General features: G+C 41.7%; 2 protein-coding genes across 5 annotated transcripts; both read right to left on the bottom strand.

The window, feature by feature from the left end:
- Positions 1 to 5,276: 5,276 nt before the first annotated feature.
- On the bottom strand, positions 5,277 to 8,421 carry LOC115792161 (nuclear apoptosis-inducing factor 1). Of its 4 annotated transcripts, none has more exons than XM_030746590.1 (5): positions 8,332 to 8,421; positions 7,290 to 7,505; positions 6,572 to 7,009; positions 6,389 to 6,442; positions 5,277 to 6,306 (listed from the first exon to the last, which is right to left on the bottom strand). In XM_030746590.1, exons 2-5 carry the CDS (start codon positions 7,414 to 7,416, stop codon positions 5,864 to 5,866), a joined length of 1,062 nt encoding a protein of 353 aa, XP_030602450.1. In that variant the 5' UTR covers positions 7,417 to 7,505; positions 8,332 to 8,421; the 3' UTR covers positions 5,277 to 5,863. The 4 variants fall into 4 exon arrangements, with proteins under 4 accessions (XP_030602450.1, XP_030602449.1, XP_030602447.1 ...); XM_030746589.1 differs by lacking the exon at positions 8,332 to 8,421 and adding an exon at positions 8,089 to 8,310; XM_030746587.1 differs by lacking the exon at positions 8,332 to 8,421 and adding an exon at positions 8,141 to 8,309 and having other exon boundaries at positions 5,278 to 6,306.
- A 2,583-nt stretch (positions 8,422 to 11,004) lies between these two features.
- On the bottom strand, positions 11,005 to 17,903 carry capns1a (calpain, small subunit 1 a). Its single transcript, XM_030746061.1, has 11 exons — positions 17,766 to 17,903; positions 16,925 to 16,981; positions 16,793 to 16,829; positions 16,593 to 16,685; positions 15,862 to 15,919; positions 15,664 to 15,728; positions 14,687 to 14,755; positions 14,212 to 14,290; positions 13,207 to 13,323; positions 13,050 to 13,108; positions 11,005 to 12,929 (listed from the first exon to the last, which is right to left on the bottom strand). Exons 2-11 carry the CDS (start codon positions 16,969 to 16,971, stop codon positions 12,903 to 12,905), a joined length of 651 nt encoding a protein of 216 aa, XP_030601921.1. The 5' UTR covers positions 16,972 to 16,981; positions 17,766 to 17,903; the 3' UTR covers positions 11,005 to 12,902.
- Between the last annotated feature and the right edge of the window lie 262 nt (positions 17,904 to 18,165).

Below are 18,165 nucleotides of genomic sequence, written 5' to 3'. Positions count from 1 at the left end.
TTGAGGTTGCAGCGCCTAAACTGTGGAATGCACTACCAGCTCACCTGAGATCTGCGGACTCTACTGAATCTTTTAAAGAACAGCTCAGGACTCATTTGTTCATGCTTGCTTTTAAATAGTGGTCTGTGTGTGTTTTACTGTGTATCACTTTTCCTTTGAATGTTGTGAAGCACTTTGTGATTTTTATCTAGAAAGGTGCTATATAAATACATTTTACTTGCTTAAAATATTAACAGACATAAGTATGTGACTGGAGTTTTTAATTGACTTGAAAAAAGCTTTTAACAAAACTGACCATCAGAAATTAATTAATAAATTGGAATGGTATGGTATTAAAAGGATGCACTGGACTGGGTGAAAAAGTTATTTAACCAACAGGTGATAAATTATGAGAATGGAAGAACTTCAGTCAAAATGTTTGAACATTACTTGTGGAGTACCACAGGGGTCAGTATCGGACCCCTTCATCTTGTATATAAATGATATATACAGAGCATCAGATTTATTGGGCTTTATTTTATTTGTGGATGATACAAATATGTTTTGTGATGGAGAGGATTTACAGCAGCTTTTGGAGGTTAGCACAGAAAAAATGACTAAACTAAAGAGATGGTTTGATAGAAACCAATTTTGAGAAGGAGGCAGGTGTAACAGTGAAGCTGCAAAGAGTAGAGCCAATGAAGGTGGAAGACTAAATACCTGGAGTCAACCATCCAAAGCAATGGACAGAGCACAGAAGAGTCAATTCAGTTCAGTTCAGTTCTATTTATATAGCGCCAAATCACAGCATCAGTTGCCTCAAGGTGCTTCATATTGTATATTGTACAATAATGAGCTCAGGTTGAGCAGTTTGGAGACAAAGTTGAGGCAAAGTTGAGAGGGTCTGGACAAGTGCAGGGAAGGGAGAGTGGATGCACCGGACAAAGATGGATCTGTCAGGCAGGAAGAAAAGAGGAAGACCATGTATCCATGTATGGATGTAGTGAAGGAGGACATGCAGAGTGTCACAGAGGAGGGCGCCAGGGAGGCAGATGATCTGCTGTGGCGACCCCTAAAAGGAGCAGCTGATATAAGACGATAGTAAAACCAAACAGTTTCATCCAAAAATGCAGTTCCTACAAGGTGATGTCATTTTAAATTATTTGACATTTAAGTAACATCACACAGGAATGGTACTTATATAGTACTTTTCTACTCGAGTCTCAATATACTTTAGACAACATGGTTAATTCATCCACTTTTTCTATGTCCGAGTGCTTATATCTAACATTCACACACACTCAGATGAGCACATCAAGAGCAACTCAGGGTTCATTATCTTGCCCAAGGACACTTTGGCATGCAGACTGGAGCACCCAGGGATTGAACCACCAACCGTCTGATTAATAGGTGACCTGCTCTACCTTCTGAGCTGTAGCCACCCAGGAGGACTTCTGTTAACTTCTCTAATGTCTTCATAATCATTCATTCATATGTTAGAAAGAAAGAAAAAGGAAAAAATCAGTGTCTCTGAATCAGTGAGTGTCACAAACTCTCCCCCAAAACAACGACATACGTGATGAGGTAAATAAAAGTGAACTCTTTGGCTTCGTGGCAGATGCATAATTATGCTTTTGTTAGGGTACAAAAGAAGCCACGATAATTATCTAATCCCGTCCAAGCTGAGCAGCAGCTCTGCCTTCCTTTGGTCCTACCTTTCCACGCTCGGCCCTGCAGCAGCTCAGTGGCAGATGGGAGATGAAAGGGGGAGCTGGTGGAACGAGGGAATGAAAACAGGTGTTGGTGAAAACTGAAGAGAAGCAAAGGCCAATGGGGTCAACTGGAGCATTAGAAAGGGGGAGGAAACTTGCATATAGTCTTGCAGAGGGACAGATCGATGGATAGATTTTTTTACCCTTTTCATTGTGTCTGTTGAAATCTGTCTTTTTGCCAAATGGTGACCAACTCTGTAGAAATGTGAACATTTTCAACTATACCTGCAAAAAGACTCAATTTGGGTCAAAATATAAAGATTGATTTTAACGACTGTACTGTTCAGAGATAGTTTTGATATATTAAAAATATAGAGTCAAGTAAATTATTTGATTTCAACTTGTTTGTTGGAATCTACTTTATTATTATTGTGTTTATTTCTTCTGCTGTGGCAGTGCATTCAAACACAGTGTCATGTGGAACAGTACAGAGACATGCAGCCTATGAAGGTATTTAACAACAGAATGGACCCGAGTAGATTTAGTGTACCCTCCAATAAGTCATACTTTATTCTCAGAAAAGAAGAAGGGGTTGGAGCCAAGCAGAATACAGTTTTATAGGCACTCAAAGTGAATGATGTCTTTTCAGAAAGGCTTAAGTCTCAGTTTTAAGGGCTCCGTAAAGAGCTGAAGGTGAAAGACCCGCTCACAATGTGAATACAGCTGCCTATTGAGGACCCCAGCCCCCTGGCCAGACACAATAATGCTGCCCCCTTCCCCTCAGCTATGGAAGAAACGCCACCAGATTGTTGAACTCCTGCTGGATCCTGCCCTCCTCCCCTCCCTGCTGCGGCACGCCGCCCCAAATCTGGCAGCTGTTTAACCAACGGAGACAGAAGGAGCTGCAGGAGGACAATGCAGTTTGACTTACCTCTGTGTGTGTGTGCGTGTGTGTGTGTGTGTGTGTGTCAGTATCTGTCACTGCATTTAATTAGGAGAGGGGCTCCATAGATTAGGCCACCACCCCAACATCTGACCATGCTAAGCTGTGTATTTATGGCAAAAGATCTCATTACACTCACTAAATTTGTCAGTGGACAAATGGAAAGTCAGCTAATGTCTTTTAGTTTATTGTAAACAGCAGAGAGCAGTGATGTGATGGATCTCCTGTTTGTAGTAGTTTGGTGTTTAAATCCTGACTTTTAGCCTGTTTTTTTTCCCCACACCGTATTTAGACGAGCATTGGCCCAAAACCTTGATGATCACATAAATACTGACTTGTAAACATGCGATCACTTTACCAGCAGTAATACCAAGCAGCTTTATGTCTTCAACCAATTTTAAGACTTTATTTCTGAGAGGACATCATTTCTTTGGAACAATTTCCCTGAGGTCTGATTGGTTCTTAAAGACAAATTTTATCAGGAAGTTTATAAAAGTAATTTATCTGTTTTTGATTTTTAATGCTCTTAATTTCTTGCTTTTAAATCTCCTTGCTCTGCTCTTATAATAAAGCAGACTGTAGTGATTCAGCCCCCAAACACGGTCCATCCCATCAGACCGCCTGTGCAGCAGAGCCCCCTGCTGACACACCTGCACTCCTACAACACTGCTGTCAGGATGTGTGTTTATAAAAGATCATACACAAAGGATGAATCTCATTTCATTCTAATACACTTAAGCTACCGTGTACAACAGTGGGGCTCTAATGTAGTTCAGATCTATTCATGATTCGCGACATTGAAAAAGATGCAGAATGTCTGCATCTTTATGCATTCTGAGTAATACTCAGTGGAACTGAAAAGAAAGAGCTGGAGAAACTTTTTGCAACTAATTAGCTTAACTGGCAACAGGTCAGTGACATGAGTGGGTTTAAAGAGCATCTCGGAGAGGCAGAGTAAACATGGGCAGAGGTTCATCACTGCAAAAAAACAGCATCCACATATTAGGGAACAATTTCAAAATAATGGCTGAATGTATCATCAACAGTGCATAAAATCAAGATTCTGAGAATCAGGAAAAATTCAATTCAATTCAATTCAATTTTATTTATATAGGGCCAAATCACAACAAACAGTCGCCTCAAGGCGCTTTGTATTGCGGGTAAAGACCCTACAATAAAATCAAGATGAAAAATGAATACTGGATGCCCGTGATCTCCAGGCTCTCTGGCAGTGCTGCATTAAAAGCAGGTATGATTCTGTCACAGAATTCACTGCATGGGCTCAGGAACACTTCCAGAAATCACTGTCTGTGGGCACGGCTCACCGAGCCATCCTAAATCCAGGTTAAAGCTCTGCCATGTAAATGTGAACATCTAGAAAGCTTGACTGAGGCAAAGTGGAAAACTGTTCTGTGGTCAGATGAATTGAAATTTGAAATTCTTTTTGGAAAACAGGGACCCTGTGGAATAAAGATGAGAGGGACCATCAGGCTTGATATCAGTGCTCAGTTCAAAAGCTGATGGTATGGAGGTACATTAGTGCCTCTGGAACTGGCAGCGTTGCACACGTGGAAATGGACCGTTAATGCTGGTAAGCATATACAGGCAGCATGTTCTCCCATCCACACGTCCTTTTCGGGGAACACCTTGGAAGCAAAACAAGGCCTAAACGGCACGTCTGTGTGGCAGAGGGGTGCAGGAGCTGGACTGGCCTGCTGCAGTCCAGACCTTCCATCAACTCAAAGGATTCGGCACATCATGAAATGATAAATCAAAGGCCATCAAACAAGGCTCTACCTACTGAGCTGTAGCTCAGTAGGTAGAGCAGGTCACCTACTGATCGGAAGGTCAGCGGTTCGATTCCTGGCTACTCCAGGCTACATGCCAATGTATCCTTGGGCAAGATACTTAACCCCAAGTTGCTCTCCGTCCCGTCGGAGTGTGAATGTGTGTGAATGTTAGCTAATTAAAAGCACTTAGCTTAGTAAACATGGAAGTGCTTGTATGAATGGGAGTGCATGGGTGAATGTAAACATGCTGTATAAGCGCTTTGAGTGCTCAGACTGAGTAGAAAAGCGCTATATAAGAGCTAGTCCATTTACCATTCAGAGCAGAGATTATTTACGCTGCACTTTCATCAGTGACGTTTGCACAACTTTCCTATCAGGAATCATTATTGGAGAAGAGAGCTGGGACCCGAAATACAACCCAAAGTGTGTGTCCCTTTATTATTTAAAGATGGGGCTGTGCATCCCAGCGTTTGAGCAGGTCAGTGCAGAACTGTGCTGTAACGTTTCGAGGTATCTGAGGGGAGAACATTCAGCAGAAAGGACTCGATCTGCATTCCAGCTGTTTTCCAACCACACCAGCGTTTTCTGAACCGGCCCAACTCGCCTCCCTTTGACTTCGACCTCTTCCTCAAAATCAAACACAATATGAGATTCCCTTTTTGACACAGTGGGAGATCCTCCTAGCATCTCAGATGTGCAAACGACCATAATGGGACTCTGAGGCAGTGATATAAAGACTGCAGCAGCACTGGAAGCACTGAGCTGCTGTCCAAGTGGACACTGAAAACTGCAGCCAGTGTTAAAGGGCGCACACTGACACTTTACTGACTCACAGCTAAGAAGCTGACTTACACAAGTTTATTATATATTTAAAAGAACTTAGTGAAATTTTCATATTCAAGTGTTCATGTTTGTAATGTAAAAAACAAAATCAATCACAAATAATATACTTACTTGTATTTTCAAAGTATCTAACACACCATAGCTAACTCTCACACATAAGGACCATATAATGGTCAAGTGCAGACATCCACTCACCGTTACAGTACGCATGATAATCTCCAGACATAATGCAAAGGGGGAAAGTACAACATAAAGACACACAAATGCATTCTGAGAACTTTTCAAAGGCTTTAAACAAGTTGTTTTCTTAATAGAAAATGCATGTGGTGGAGTCTCACTTTCAGTAGCAAAAAAAAAACCTCCATCTTCTTTCTTTATGGCTAATATAGGTTATTTTTGCAATCCACATTCATGTAACCACACGAACAGTAATTCCATCAATACAATAATTCTACCAATAGTTTTAAAATAAAACCACAGAAAATCTGTTGATTAAAAAAAAAGAACCATGAGTGAAGTCCAAAAGAACCGAGAAGTTCCTGCACCTGAAGCCCATGAAGTCAGTGAGATATCCTCATCCGCACGTGTCACTGCTGTTATAACGCTGGCCGTCCATTCAGTTTATCATGCATGAGCGCGATGGCTCCACCTGTGAAGTCTCTGAGCACCTGCACCGTCTCCCGCTGGAGCTGCAGCGACTCGCGCACAAACTCCTGCTGAGTCTCTGCCAGCTGCTGCACTGACTCTGACAGAAGCTCCAGGGAGCGTGAAACAGTCTCCAGCAGGATGTTGGTGGCGTGCTGCTCCTGAAGGCTCAGCGACGCATTGTGCAGCATGCTGTCCCTCGTGCTCTGTGAGGGGTGACCTGGCACGGGAAGAGTGGCCGCTGATGCTGACAGTCCGGCAGACGTCTGAGGTTGTCCTTGTTTCTGGGTGCCGTTGTTGGCTTGGTGATCGTCTTTTGGTTTTGCTGCCTGAGTTGAAGTTAACACATCATCTCTTTGTTCATCGTCTGAGTCTCCAAATGCATTTTCAGTATCTGAGAAAAACAAAACATCAGCTTTCTTAGCACTAAAATTACTTAGAAAAAGGCCATTCCTTAAAAAATGTTGACAACTCACCTTCTGCAGGAGGAACCTCATATTGCACATCAAAAGCGGGCTGAGACGAGTCCCCTGCAACATTAACAGTTCACATTAATCCTGCAAGAATGTGAACAAAGATGTTGCACACAATAATTTATAAGGTGTGTTTGCACTCATGTGTAGACTGAAATAAGGGCAATATGTGACCCTCTTTGCTACCTGACTGCGCAAGTCCACTTATGTTGTATGAAGAAGGTGGAGGCATAGGCAACATGTCCAACCCGCCATTGGGAGAGCTCTGCAATCCAATCATATCTTCCTCTTCCAACTCTTCTTCCTCCTCTGGCACATCATCGTCTTCCCCCAACGGGCCGAAGTCACCGGTGCTCTGCTCTTCCTCGTCCATCTCCAGAATCTGGAGGACTATTTTCTCTGTCTGATTAAGGTCCCGGGAAAGGCGCGAGTTGAGTCCTCTGTTGGGCACTGTCCCTGACCGCATAGCAGCCACTTTCCGCTTTGTGTCACACTTCAGGTCAGACCACTTCTTGATGACCTCTATGACCTCACGCTGGCACTCCCCGATCTCATTGACCCGTGCGGTAATCTCTGCCCATGTGCGCTTTTTCATGTCTGTTGGCACGCCACGATTGAATTTGCCTTTGGGACAGAAACATAAATCAATTTTAAAAATCATGTCACTGTCAGTGACCAGATCCAAGTAATAAGTAATAGTTCATTAATAACCTCTCATTCCTTGCACACTTCAATTTCCCTTTGCTTATTTGAAAGGCTTTTTTTTTTTATTACCATTTGCTACACAATCACTTATCCATTCCCAAAAATCCAGAAACTAAACCTCAGGACATGATCTCTTAACACAGAGGTGGAATTTTAAAAAGTCCCAAATGCTGTAAGCAAGTGATGAGCCAACACATACCCACAACCACCATACGGTGCTTCCTCACTTCATCCAGCAGTATGTGGACTTCACTGAAAGAGAAACGAGCCTTTCTTTTCTTGAAGCGTGTGACACTGTCTTGGTTGTAGTATATCGGTGAAGACATTCTCCACACAGTGTCAGCAGGTATCCAGCTGCTCTCACGGATCTGCTGTGTTTCAGCTCCTCCGGGTGTCTGAGAGGAGGCTCCACAGTCTGATTAACAACAAAGTGTGGACGGTAAATCGTGTCTTGTGTCTCTGATGTAAAATGTAATATTAAGAACTAAACAAAAACAACTGACACGAGGAAAGGTCAGGACAGTAGTATTCATAATCTGATATTCTCCTGCAGGATTAACAGAGCAATGTCCACCTCTGGAGGTCCAGTTAGTTATCAATTAATAAGCTGATAAATTAATTCATATTAACATTTAAGTAGCTACATAGCCAACTTTCACGGGTAAACAGGGAAACAGCTCGGGCATAGCACTACACTGTCAGTCCCGGGAGAGTGAATGAACAATGGAGGATGCTGTGGTCACTTGACACATGCGATAGCATAGTTAGGTTGTTACATTCAGAAGCCACTCGGAGATATTTGCAAGCAGACACCTTTACATATCACTCGTTATTTTACCGAGTGATAGCTCTGTCATTTCCCTGATAAAGTACGACGTCTACTTAGCTAGCAATCCCACAACAATATCCAGTGTGCTAGCTATATGCAGCAAAGCAACGTTAGCTAACGCTGCGCTGAGAAATGGCTAACAAAACGCGTTATTAAAATACAACCTCACCTCAAGAGGTACATGCCGATAGCAGAAATAGCTAATGAGATTATGAACATACCCGCGAATTAAATAAATTGTGATTTAGTCCGGAAACGTGAAGATAAACTTCCTTATCGCCAAGATAGCAATTATCAAGTTTGCTACTGTGATGCTATCACTTCACAATTTGTGTCCGGTTAACGTTAGCTACATCGCTAACTAAATCTTGTTGACGAAGATGGTGGCATTAAACTGGCAATTCAGTTTTACCTATAGTGTTAGGTTCCGATCTAACATATGGCCATAACAACGATTCATCTGCCGATTTTACCAATAAGCTTCCTTTTGTTTTTGTTTTGTTCTTTCTTTTAGGTCTGAACAGCTTTTATTTTGAAGGATCATGCGGAGTTCCGGTATCGTGTGTTAACTTGACTTAAACACGGAGGAAACATGGATGTCCGTCCAAGAACACAAGTGTAGCCTGGGGCTTCCTCTCAGTCATAAAGCTCTCAGGGGGCGTTATTGCTAAACTTCCCATGACGCCAGGTGTATATTCTGGGCTTTGCAGAATCAGTAAAGGCCGTTAATTTTAATACAGCTTGTTAGGCTTCAAGATATCAGAAAAATGTCAATGGTGACGTTATTTTCATAATTTTGTTTTTGTGTGCATTACAGTAAATTAGAAATTAAACAATCTAGATGCTATTGAAGTGCAGACATACAGGCTTTAAATCAAGAGTACTCAAAGGCAGAGGTGGCAAAAATATATTCTGTACTTAAGTACAAGTACTTGTGCTAAAAACTATTATGGGAAAAGTTGAAGTACTGGTTCAACTTTTTTACTCAAGTAAAAGTAAAAAAGTACAGGCTCTGAAATGTACTCAAAGTAACAAAGTAAAAGTAGTTCTTTGGAGGACGTTTCTACCTGCTATTTTTCTGTAAAGCTAACCGAACCTCATTATATATTATTGTAATAATATAAAATAATACATGAGAATACAAACATTATTCCAATCTAAATTTTAATCCTAATGAATGCACTCAGCTTGAAACTGTTATGTAGGACACAAACTGTGAAAGTGAATTTATACACAGCTCTGTTCTCTGTGTCCTCCATAGTAGAGGGTGACTGTGCCTCCACCTAAACACCAACATGAGGATACTCAGGGGTTACAGTGGGATTCAGAAGGTGGAGGAACCCTAAGATCAGCTGTAGTGGCTCTGCATGGGGAGAAGAATCACAGCTTTCTACTGTGAGCTGCAGTAAATGATGTTGGTGTGCAGGCTGTGATCAGCTGACCTGCTGCTGCTGCTCTGAGGTTTACTGCTCTGTGTGGATGAAGTGAACTCACAAAGATGTAACCCAGTATTTCACAGCTCTCTGAGCTGATCTCCATCCCCTACACTGACAGCATACAGGCTGTAGAAATGTTGGATTCAGTGAATGAATCTCAGCATCAGCAGCTTTGATTCAGACTCATCTCTGCTGCACTGATGTAACCTGTAACTCTGACCATCAACACAGCCTCTGTGCACCAACACAGAGCTTTACTGTAAATACAGTACAACAAACTGACCTCTTTATTACACACTGAACTGCAGTATTTTCATACAATCTTTGAATTACACAAAGTCAGCATACTTCAGTTTGTGTTGCAGTCCTTCCCTTTAAATCTAACCTCTCTTCTTCCTCTCCTGTCCTCTTTCTAACATCTTTCTCCATCTGAGTGAACTTATTTCTTTTCACTGTAACCCCTGATTATGGAACTATAAATGTTACATAATTATATGGTTTTGCCTCTTTAATCTCTTTTTACGCGATAAGCCCCGGGAATGGACGATACGCCAGTACGATTGTCTCTTATGTGTTATTGTTCCTCCATTTATGCTCAGATCGTTTGATGTCTGACAGCCCACTGACCGGAAATGCAAACTTCTCTCAGACGTGTTAAACCTAAAGTAATGAGTCTGTATGAAAATATAAGTAAAAAGTACAGATACTTGTGTAAAAATGTAGGGCGTAAAAGTACTCAGAAAAATAAGTACAGATACCTGAAAAATCTACTTAAGTACAGTAACAAAGTATTTCTACTTCATTACTTCCCACCTCTGCTCAAAGGTAATTGGTAACACTAGCACAAAACTTGAGGAAAATAGTTGACAAATAATTTCACCAGTTGTGGATCCAGAGAAAGCAGATGATCACATGCTGAGAACTGCTGCACTGCACAGGAAGTCAGGAGTGGCAGAGAAGTATGTGAGGGTGGCGCAGGACATGTATGAGGATCCTACAATCAATCTTCAAGGATGTCAGCAATTTTTTTTTGTTGCCAAAAACCAGTGTTAGTTTTCCCCATAATGTTCTGGACTGTTGTTCCCAGGGGTCCTGCTGTCTCTCATCAGATAGTTTTGATTCTGCAGCCTAAGGATGGTCAGTTTCACTCACGTAAAGAGCTCCTTTGACCACATATTGTGAATTCACACAAAACAGCTTTCCTGTTTCTCAGCACCACAATTATTGACATTACAAAAATCCAATTAGGGTGGATCTGGCTCAGCAGGTACCTGGCTTCTCAAATCAATATGTTGTTTTCTTGGGTCCACAGCACATGAATACATTTTGGTAAGAATTAAAGATAAAACCTATGTTCATAAATCAGAAAATACCAACCCAAAGAACACGTTGGGGGTTTTTGTTGTTAGACCATGCCATTAAACACTTTTTCCTAACAACAACAACAAAACAAAACATCTTTGTTCCCATATAATTATAGAATAATGGACCAAGGTGTGCCTACACTACAAACCAGAAGACAAGATCCAGTCTATAGAAATGAAGGACAGGGTACACCCTGGACGGGTCACGCACAAACAAAATGTTTACTTTCAACTATTTCTGTAACAAAGGGATTTGTCAGGAGTACGCCAACAATAAGACTAAGACACATTTAACAATGTTTTTATTCCCAATATAGCACAGGTATTTAACAGTTTCATGGCTGTGGCTTTAACTATGGCGTCTTCACGATGGGCTGCATGCATTAGTGGCACACACATCAGCTGTACAGCACACACACTAGTGGAGGCATTTTCAAAAAGTAAACAGTGCTAAGTGATCAGGAAGCTGAGACACATGCAATGCTATGGCTGAGTTTCACTTCAAGCAAAGAACATTAAATGGCACAACATGAGCCTTCCAAGCAAAACTCACTCTCTTCAGACATTACTGCACATTATTATTATAGATGGGATATAGAGCTAGGTATGCTGGGTGTTTGCATTAAGAGCAGGCACCTTTACAGAAAGACCAGGATTGAGATATTTAGAAAGTACAGAGCCATCTAGTGGCTGTAGAAGGTACTCCTTACAGTGACACATCTGCAGTAACAGTCCAAGAGAATGAGTGTAGAAATCATTAAACCACACGCCTACTATAATTCATACATCTGCCTCATTTTAATTTAACCAATAACCAGAATCTGTGAGCCAACACTTTTTCATCTGCAGTCAGAGGAAGTGGAGCTGTTTCACAGAGACATGACTGAAGCTCTTAAAGCTTTACAGCAGTTGTTTCTATCATGATAGAGTCTCTGCAGGGGTACGGTGCACATACAAACTTAAACATCTTTCTCTGAGCTGCATGGGTGTGCACAGACTGATGGCCTGTTAATCCTGTTGCACCCGTTTGCTTGGTCACACACCGATGACTCATGACTACACAAGATGTGGCCACATTTCTCTAAATGGGCTCTCTCGCCTTCAGCCACAACACCTAAAAACACCTACTGGTTTAGCTGCATCAGTGGCAGCCAGGATAAGAACAGGTCAAATTTTCTAGAAGCTAAAGAAAGGTCTTTATTTCTTAAAAATTATGGCTCTACATAATTTCTTCTGGCCGCAATATTCAAAGCGATTCCCCATTCAGCACAGTGTGCAAATGCATTTCCTTATAGCTGCCTTTGTCTTTTTGTGTGGCTGCAACTACAGTTAGTCATGTGCTCAGGATGAAGCTGGGTGCGACAGTCCTGAGAAATTATGCAATGTCAAGGACCTACATGTTTGCTAAAGAAATAACCTACCTGCCCCAACAGGTAACGAAACTAACAGCAGAGACAAAGATGTCAACAAAGCAGTGCACACACACCCATCTAATTCCTAGAGGGCTCTAATGGAGTAGAATACCTGGAAATGTTTGTGTGGTTCCTGGACTACCACGTCACAGTTAACCGCTGTTCACTCATGTTCATATAAAGCGTTGACTGAAGAAGGTTTTTGGCATCTTTACCCACAGGTGGCACTTGTGCTGCCAGCAGGTGTGTTCCAGATGAAGTTTGGTGTTAAATGGGGGAAAAAAAGAAGTTTTTTTAAGCTGGCTGACAGTTTAAGAATGAAAACAACCGAAGAGTAAAAATGTGATTTGACTACGTTCACATTAGATTTTTCACAGGCTGTCAGAAGGAGGATATTTTGGTGCCATTTTGCCTTTGGGGCGTGAGGCAGATCAAAAGCAAATGCCACCAACTTAACACACTACCATTGTTACACACCTGAGTCATGATGGTTTCATACCTGTGCAGAGCACCGAGGAGCATTTACCTTTGATCGTCCTCAGCAAAAATTCTGCATGCAGCTTTTCTTAGTTGGTGACAGTGTTCTCAGATTTTTCATGCAAGTTTTAAAGAGCTGTGACGAATCCCACAGATTATATTAACATTCAAAATAAACCTGCACACACACAAGGGATTTGCTGAGTAATTTGTTGGGATGATGATTAAAATATCTTGTATTTTGTATATAAACAAAGTGGTTGCATAAAAGAAGCTGGAGAAACATGATCCAGATCAAGAGTACATGGTCAGCTGGAGCCACTGAAAAGAGACGAGAGCACAAAAAACATGCCTTTAGGTACAAAACAGTCAAATACTTTAAGATGATCTGAAATCAAGTCAAACTCCACTGATAGGAACAATAAGTGGAGATTACTTTACCTCCTTAATATTGACTTTGATGGTCCCGTTGTTATCCTTATCCAGGGTTTTGAAGGCACCTGAATCAGAACAGATATTAAACTTCCTCATCAATCATCCCTGTCACACGAAACCATAAAGAATCAATTTACTGAGCGGCCTTTGAAATGAAACTTACGGCACATAGCATCCAGCCTCACGAGGCACCCGATGTAGTTGTCAAAGTCCATGTTGCCACTTTCATCGCAGTATCTGCGAATGATCATCTGGAACAGCTGGTCATTGAGATTGAAGCCTAAAGAGGAGATGTGCAGCTGTCTGTTACCACTAAACAGGTACGTGTACATAATGCTGGGCCTGATGAGACATCCACACAAGTAGCCTGATATTCAGTACTCACAGGCCCGCATGGTCATGGAACCCCAATTCCAAAGAAGTTGTTAAATGTCAGTAAAACAGATGTGCATGAACTCATACATCAGTCACAATAGAACACAGAAAACATATCAAATGTTTCAACTCAGAAAAGTCTGCATTTGAAGAAAAATATTAGCTCTCAGCAGGAGAAGGCCAAATATCATTACTGGATTGGAGCTGCATTAAAAAACAAACAGGCACGATTGGAAATCATGGAAATCAATCCATAGACTCAGGAACACTTCCAGAAATGACTGAACAGCTGAGGCATACACTTGTGCATCCGTCGACTGCTCTGAGCCGAAGCTCGTTTAAGACGGACCGAAACAAACTGAAAAACTGTTCTGTGGTCAGATTAATCGAAATTTTAAATTCTGGACCCAAGAGGAGAGGAAACATCTGGATTGTTCTCAAAAGCCTGCATCTCTGATAATATGGGGGTGCATTAGTGCCCAGGGAATTGGCAACTTGCACATCTGGAAAGACACCACCAATGCTGAAAGATATTTACAGGTTTCAGAGTGACGCACACTCCCGTCCAGAAGGCTTTTTTTTTTTTATGCCATGTTTCTATGTTCTATTGTGAAAACTATGGGCTTATGAGATTAGCAAATCATCATATTCTGTTTTTATTTACATTTTATTCAACATCCCAAATTTTGCGTTGTTGGGGTTGTAAATGATTATTAAATCAAACTTGACCTCACAGTGTTTGTGGCTTATTAAACTAAAGAGAACAACACAGGAGAGCAGGAAAAGCGCTCACCAGCAGCTTTGAAAGCACCGGGCAGCTCGCTGGCATCAATGGAACCGGAGTGATCTCTGTCGTAGCTCTTGTACACCGCCTAAACAGGAACAACAGCAGCTCTTAAAAAGTCTGTGGCAACCAAATTTCCTGATCAGTTCACTAACAACCGAAAAAGAGTAAAAGGAAAAACTAAAACAGCTGCTCTCCAAACTCCCAAACAAAGCAGGCTTATTTCAGTCCCCACCACTCGTATGTCCTTCAGCAAACATCACATTTCTGTAAAAACATGCCAGCTAATCAAATTAGGGAGAAGTCTGGCACACTGTGTATCCAAATCAGCCTGCTTACACAGCTGATACTGTACGATCTCTGAGCTGGAAGCTCTTCTCGGCTCCCCCTCGCTGTGGCTGGTTAACCCTCCCACAGGAATGCCTTAAACTGTGCAACAGAGAAACACATGAACAGGATAATAAAATCAAACTGCTGTACTTGCCTGCCATTTTTTTATGTGGTCCCAGAGATATCTGAATTCATCAAAGCCGAGTTTTCCAGTGCTGTCACTCTGAAAAAGTATTAAGGACAAAAGACAACAGCTTCTCTATTTAACCAGCTGCAGTTGTACCTGTACAGCATTTACACAACGTGTTTCCACACGTGTCACAGAACACACCACATATCACATATTTCTACAGAGACCTCTACAGGCTAGGCAATGGCACCCTGACCGCCATCAGGTGCTGGGACGAAATCTGTGGACCTCGACATTGTCAGGCATGCATACAAGCACGTGGGAGCCACACAAACTACTGAGGACCGTTTTGAAATTTCAGTAAATGTTTCAGCCTGCCACATTTTTTCACTTTGATTTTTGGGGCATCTCTGAATTCAGCCTCTGTAGGTTGATCATTTTCATTTCCAGCAAATGTCATCCTTTCATTCCTAACACTTTACCCAGTCCACATCAGTGTAGCAGGATTTTTTTACATCTCAGGGGTAGAAACCCTTTGTTGATGCATCCTTAGATTCAAAGCACTTTAGAGTGTCTGTTCATAGTCTGTGGTCAGACCAGTGCTCATCCTCCTATACATTTCACTGTCTTGTCATTTCCTGTTGTTGCAGCCCAACCGCCTATTATGGGAGAATGGGTGGTTTGCCCTACACAGTGCTACATGAAAACTTACCATCCAATGATGACATTTCTCACTCGTACTCTAACAGACGTACAAACTATAGAGCAGAAGCTACATAGGAGAGCTGTTTATCTTTTAGTTTTCTCTGGATTTGTGTCCGCTGCAGCTTTAAGGTTTGATTCTCAGTCCACAGTCTTTAAGCTGCGGGTTTGACATGGACTTGTTGAGCTAACATTTCCCTTTCTTCAGCCTCCTGTTTCTATTTGTTGTCTATTTGTCAGTTTAATACAGTTGCCTAGATTACACAACACACAAAGCCAACTAATGAAGGAAAAGATACATCCATGACTGCCACCATGCTCCTGCACGACTCGATGCTGAAGCCGTCGGTCTTCAGGTCTTTATCTAAAATACAGCAAAAACAGAACCTATTAGTCTGAATATGTAAAAAATGGGACACTAAAATATATATATGCAGTTTGAAGAACTGAATCATGGCAGAGTTAGAATAAATATGACAAAAGCAAACAAATCTTACGCTTTGAAATGATCCTGTTGAGGATGTCCTTCAGCTCATTGGGGCTCACTTCCATATCCTATATGACAAACACTCAGTATCATTAAACAGTCAGGAGAAAGCTGTAGAGATGCAGCTGTATGATAGAGCTAAACTGAACATTCATATTAGTGCTGAGGTACACCAGATAACAGGTTTTCATTTTTTAATGAGAGGAATTTTTCAAATGACACTTTGCGAACAAATCACTCACTGAAAAATTTCAACACGTTTACATGTATTATATTATAAAAGTATTACATCATTCACTACCAGGACGCTCCGGAGCCTATTGAGAGAGGACCTGTATTAACCACGCATCCTTCTTACTCATGGTTATAATTTGTCTGTTAAGCATTGGGATGGGATCTGCTGCTACATTCAACAGCAGTAAAGACAGATTAAAGACCAAAGAGCACAGATGCACCAAAACAGCCCGTGACCAAGGGAGGAGCTGTGCCTGCTGCCAGGAAGGTTTCCAGCTTTGCTTCATTCCTGGCTGAAGAACAGACTTTTAAGGACAGAGTCTACAGCCCTGTGCCACATATTTATTTTTTGTCCACAGAGTGTAAGAGAAGATTATTCAGGCCCCAGCCCCCCCGCAGTCATACGTCTCAGCACTAATTCACACTTACATGTTTCCACATTAAAGAAAGATTACTGCAAAAGCTGCTGTGGATTTAAAGAGAAGCACAGCTAGGCATGGCACTCACCTCTCCAGCAAGCTGCTGGAAGACTTTGCGGAACTGCTTCTCTTCTTCACTCTCATTCTGTGCTGCATGTGTGATTGGCCCGCGTTGTGGAGGCTGTGGGACAGAAGCCCCAGGAAATATTAGAAATATTGCCATCATCCACTATTAGAAATTAGAAGTGATGGGCAGATATAGCTGCTCATAAAATGATGTAAACTCACGGGGTCAGAGGATGCAAACTGGGCTGGGTCGATGTTGCTACAAAGACAGGATCAGAGATAAAAGGCAGATATTAAACCAACCATCACATTTTTGCCTGCCTGGCTTTATTTGTGCTTTTTGTGGAGTCTCACCTGGCAGCATCAATGATCCCACCAAGAACTGCTTTGAAGAGAAACATCTTCTCTAAACTGTGAGTGCGAAATGTAAAGTATAAGTTCAATGGAAACAATTGCAAAATATTTTCTTGAACAAACATCTCAACATCGTGAAACATAAATATAAATCACAGGCATGCAAAACAACAAGGTACAATGAATGTCCTCACAGACAGTTTGTAACGCTTCATTAGACTTTGTGTATGTAATGCTGATCAGTTTGGTGTGTGTAGTGTGTGAACTACAGTAGTACCGGTTGGATGTGTTATGTGCAATGGCACGTCCTTTGTTTTCCTCACGAACACATTAATTAATGACGCACCCAAAAGCCCGCGTTAAAATGTTTCTGGTTAAAGGTAAAAAAAAATCCATGTCGCACCCAGACTGCGCAAAACAGATGAGATGTATAAGTTATATCACTTCTTCACAGGTCCATTATGACATATCTGAACGCGTCCTATAAGCCCAACAGTCAGAGAAGTGTCCCCTGCTAGTGGTTAAGTAACGACACAGGCTACATATAACTGTAAGAGATACAGCGTTATGCTCCAAGATTAGCCCTGTGTCAGGTTAGCTTGGGTTAATTTCCCTGCAGCTGCTCAGAGGCGGTGAAATACCGAGTAAACCGTGAAAGCTCCGAGCTCCGCAGCAGGCATATAAGCTGAAGCAACTACTTTACTCTTGCTATCCTAGCTCTCTTAGCTAATTCAGCTACAAGCGTAAACACATCCGTAATATTCATCAAAACTTTCCACTAATCCTGCTCTGTTCTCAGGTATTTACTCCTCTTTAAACGTTACGTATAAAGTATATTTACCCGTAAGGAAACTGCGCTTCGTAAAGTTGACCGCAGGACGTTTGGGGGAGCTTGCGTGACTTCCACTAAACTCAGCTGGTGGGAGGGTCCGTCAACACGCCCCAACCGAGGCTGCGCACGCATACACAGGAACGAGGAAGGCTCGCGGGTTGTTTCCGCCTTTGCTCCGGGTCACACACACACAATAAACCAGATTCAACAGTCAATATGATACCATAAAAATGATAAAATGTCTACTTATGTCTGCTATTATACATGCACAGTTACATACTGAGCATGAGCATACCACTCAGCTTCTATTTTACACAGCTACGAATTAAACATGGTTACATACAAACACAATTTCCAAGTATTAAATATGTTTATATACTCTTGTTGAAGGACTTCCAGTCAAAAATCA

Source organism: Archocentrus centrarchus, chromosome 14 (genome assembly GCF_007364275.1).
Source record: "Archocentrus centrarchus isolate MPI-CPG fArcCen1 chromosome 14, fArcCen1, whole genome shotgun sequence".
Taxonomy (NCBI): Eukaryota; Metazoa; Chordata; class Actinopteri; order Cichliformes; family Cichlidae; genus Archocentrus; species Archocentrus centrarchus.
The sequence above is the reverse complement of the archived record's forward strand: the minus strand, read 5'-3'. Positions and strand labels throughout refer to the sequence as shown.

Coding starts and splice junctions, on each gene's coding strand:
- LOC115792161 (XM_030746590.1), bottom strand. CDS start 7,416: ATGTCTTCACCGATATACTACAACCAAGACAGTGTCACACGCTTCAAG. Junction 7,010..7,289: donor GCACCGTATGGTGGTTGTGG/GTATGTGTTGGC, acceptor TCTGTCCCAAAG/GCAAATTCAATCGTGGCGTG. Junction 6,307..6,388: donor TGAGGTTCCTCCTGCAGAAG/GTGAGTTGTCAA, acceptor TGTTTTTCTCAG/ATACTGAAAATGCATTTGGA.
- capns1a (XM_030746061.1), bottom strand. CDS start 16,971: ATGTTTCTCTTCAAAGCAGTTCTTGGTGGGATCATTGATGCTGCCAG. Junction 14,756..15,663: donor GCATGGTGGCAGTCATGGAT/GTATCTTTTCCT, acceptor ATACTTTTTCAG/AGTGACAGCACTGGAAAACT. Junction 12,930..13,049: donor TCAAAGTCAATATTAAGGAG/GTAAAGTAATCT, acceptor GTCTCTTTTCAG/TGGCTCCAGCTGACCATGTA.